At 25.2% G+C, this 3,601-nt stretch overlaps 1 protein-coding gene across 1 annotated transcript; it reads right to left on the minus strand.

The window, feature by feature from the left end:
- Positions 1 to 1,394: 1,394 nt before the first annotated feature.
- On the minus strand, positions 1,395 to 3,026 carry LOC136089846 (TNF receptor-associated factor 5-like). Its single transcript, XM_065815936.1, has 3 exons — positions 2,791 to 3,026; positions 2,688 to 2,748; positions 1,395 to 2,489 (listed from the first exon to the last, which is right to left on the minus strand). Exons 1-3 carry the CDS (start codon positions 3,024 to 3,026, stop codon positions 1,395 to 1,397), a joined length of 1,392 nt encoding a protein of 463 aa, XP_065672008.1.
- Positions 3,027 to 3,601: the final 575 nt, after the last annotated feature.

The raw sequence follows: 3,601 nt of genomic DNA on the forward strand, positions 1-3,601 counted from the left end.
TTAAAATCGAGTCCTTTTAAGGGTCTTTTTAATTTCGCATTCGGTTGTTTGAATTCAAAGGAAGGAGCATTAAGATCCATCTCCCAGTTTTCAGCATCATTATTATTCATTTTTTAATTTATATCTAAAGAAAAAAAAAGAAATGTTAGTATAAAGGGGTATAAAAAAAGAAAAAAAATAAGGAATAAAAAAAACACAAAAAATGGGATAAAATATATATATTTCTAAATAAAAAATACAAAAGTTATTTTTTTTTTTGAAGGTGACAACTTTGGCATACGCCACATTGCTTTATGCAAAAGTAGCGTTGGTTTATCGTCAGCGAGTGTGCCAATGAATGTTGCTGTAGTTTGAAATAGTAGGAATACATGGCTGTAAAAAAAATAGGATTAATAAATATAAAATTTAATGATAAAAAAAAAAAAAGAAAAAAAAACAGAAAAAAATATTCCTTTTATTTGTTTTCTAACTTTTTTGTTGGGTTTTCTGTTGCTGTATCCACTTGTTTTCATTTTTTTATTAGTTTGACTATAAATATATAAATTATTTTTATAATGTACAAAATTATTTTCACAAACATAATAATATTGATCAACTGACCATTGAGCATATTTCATAACACAATTATAAAAAAATTGATCATCATTATCATTAATATAAGGATTAAAATAGTGTGTTCTAAATAAACGGTGTAAACAAAATATAATTCTTCTATGTATCCAAAAAAATAAATTATGATCGTTTAAAAAAGTTAATTTATAACTAATTTAAAAAAATTCGTGGTTTTACTATACAAGTAAAAAAAACTATGAATTGATTCCCAAAAAAAAAAGTTTAGATGAATTTTGGTTCTTGGGCACATTCAGGTGCTTCAGCTGGTTCTGGTATATGATTATAAAAATGAAATAGTTCTTCTTGTTTGGCTTCGATGACTGCACTGGATATACTGCGTTCGGTGGTGAATAAATAGCTGGTAGATTTTTAATGATGCTTTCTTCATAAGTAGGTAGACGTGGTATTTTATTTTTATATTTGTTAAAAATATCATTTCGATTTACTTTACACATGTTGAGTAAAAATTCCAATTTTCTTTCTAAGCTTTCATGAATATTTCCATTATAATCTTCTATGGCATTATCTTTGATATACTCTACAAGATCGTATGCGTTTTTTAATTTTTGTTTGATACCATGTGGAAGTATTAACACAAATCTAATACTTCTAAAGTTTTCAAAAGTGAGCTCATCAGTTATTTGTCTGAAAACTTCCATTGCATTCATTTTTTTATTAGTTAATCTAAAAAAATAATGGTTAATAATGATAGATAAAGTACAATAAAAACATTTAAAAAAAATAGCAATGATAGAACAAATACATTTTTTACATAAAATATATTATTCAATAGTAATCGTGATAAATAAATGATTATTAATAATAAATTGTTTTAGTTCTTCGTATGAAATAAAATTTTTATAACCAACAGCTACATTATATTCAGTGGTAGGTTTATCAAAAGAACTATCGTCTATAAGTTGAAGATAATTATTGTTGGTAGTAGTACGAGTAAAAAATTTATCTTTATCTCTCAAGGTTAAATTGACATTTTTGGTTAAAGGCCATTTTAAAGTATCGTCCAGGTCACCTCGTAATAATTGAAAGTAAATGGCTAGTTTGTTTACGTCGATTCTTCGAGTATAAACTTTTATACGATAACGATAACCTTCTGATGTGTACACGGGTTCTGTATAAAATGGTTCATCTGATAATAGCCTGAGATTCATTTGATCAAGTTTGATGATTTGCGTGTCGTTAAAGATGTGTTGTATTACCTTTACTTCTTTAGGTTGTTGAATTGATTTTTTTAAAGCTAAGAATTCTGTGCTATTTTCTTCTAGGATTTGATAAAGTTTTGTTATTTCTTGTTTGAGATGTTCTGTATCTTGTTGATTTGCTAAAACCATCATGTTGTCACAAAAGAGACTTTTTAATTCTGCCATTTCTTTGTTCATTTCTGCTAGGGTTTGATGAAGTTTGACATTTTCTTCTTTTAGATTTTTAATTTCTTGGTCTTTTTCTTTAGAGTCAACTATTTGTTTGGTTGTAATTTCTTGAAGACTCTTCATTCTATTCATGATTTGATTAATAGAAAGATTCAAATAATTTAAATTTTTCTTTTCTTCTTGAATTATATGGTTCAAATTACGATTTTGTTGTTCTTTATAATATCGAAAGCAGATGACAGAGTGTTCATAATAATCTTGATCATCGACTTTGGTATTACAAAGAAAACATATTTTTTGTATATCTAGAAATTCATAATCACATTCATGGTTTAACAAATCTTGTACCTTTTTCTTACATGTAAAACATTCGTAAGAGTATTGTTCTGTAGAACAATCTGTTTGATAATTTAAAAGTTCTTCTGCACTAAATTCTTTGTCACAAAAACAGCAAGGATATATGTTGTCTGCCATTTTTTTTATTAGTTGCTGAAAAAAAAAACATTTATTTATATAAAACTATAAAAAAAATACACGTCTTTTTTACCATAAAAGAATTAATAAATAAATAAAATCACTCAATAAAACATATAAAAGAATTAAAATATAAATAATGTTTGTTTCAATATCTTTAATATCTTGTTCTTGTTTTTGTTTGAATATATCGTTAAAAGTTATGTTTTCAACCTCTTCAAATACGTCTCCAAAACCAGGAAACATGTCTTCATAATTTTCATTATTATGTTTGCTAAAAAAAGAAAAAAGATATATTTACAAATTAAAAAATTACAAATAAAGTTCGGGTAAATTGTCCATTTTATTAATAACGTCTAAAATATATTGTTCCCAATCCATTTCATTGAAGATCTCATGAATTTCTTTTTCTATTTCTTCCACTTCTTTTTCCACTTCTTCTTCTAACATTTGTGATTTTAGTTCTTCAATAAAATCTGATTCTTCTTCATCCATTTCTTGTACTAATTGTTCTAAATATTTTTCATAATCTTCCTCTGTTAACTCTTCCATTTCCATTAGTTCTTCCAAATCTTGTTCTTCTTTTGTCAATAACAACTCGTGGTAGCATATAGTGTCTTCATTAATATTTTATCCATAACTAATAGAAAAAAATGTATTAAAAGTGTATAAAAAATTAAAAAAATATAAAAAAAGTGAAATAGGCTTACCATCCACATTTTTTGATATATTGTTTCATTTTTTTAATATATTAGTTTGCTAAAAAAATAAAAAAAAGTTACAAAAAAATTATTGCAATATAAAATGTGTAATTATTTCCATAGTTATATCTATATTTTTTCAAGTTCTAATTTATTTTCTTTTGTTGAAATATCAAGAGACCACATCCATAAAGCATCATATAAAGCACGAGCTGCTACGACTTCGGTTCCTTTTTTTTGATATATTAAGTTTAAAAGTCTCATCATTCTTTCGTTGTTATTATGGTAATCACATTGTATACATTCGATTTCACGTTTTTTGTAGTCAAGATATTCTGCCAAAGTTTGCCATTGTGTTTGCAAATGTGCTGCTATTTTTAGTTTTAATTGCATAAAATTCATTATTTTTTTGCTAAAAAATATAAA

The sequence above is a fragment of the Hydra vulgaris genome, chromosome 13 (assembly GCF_038396675.1).
Source record: "Hydra vulgaris chromosome 13, alternate assembly HydraT2T_AEP".
Classification (NCBI taxonomy): Eukaryota; Metazoa; Cnidaria; class Hydrozoa; order Anthoathecata; family Hydridae; genus Hydra; species Hydra vulgaris.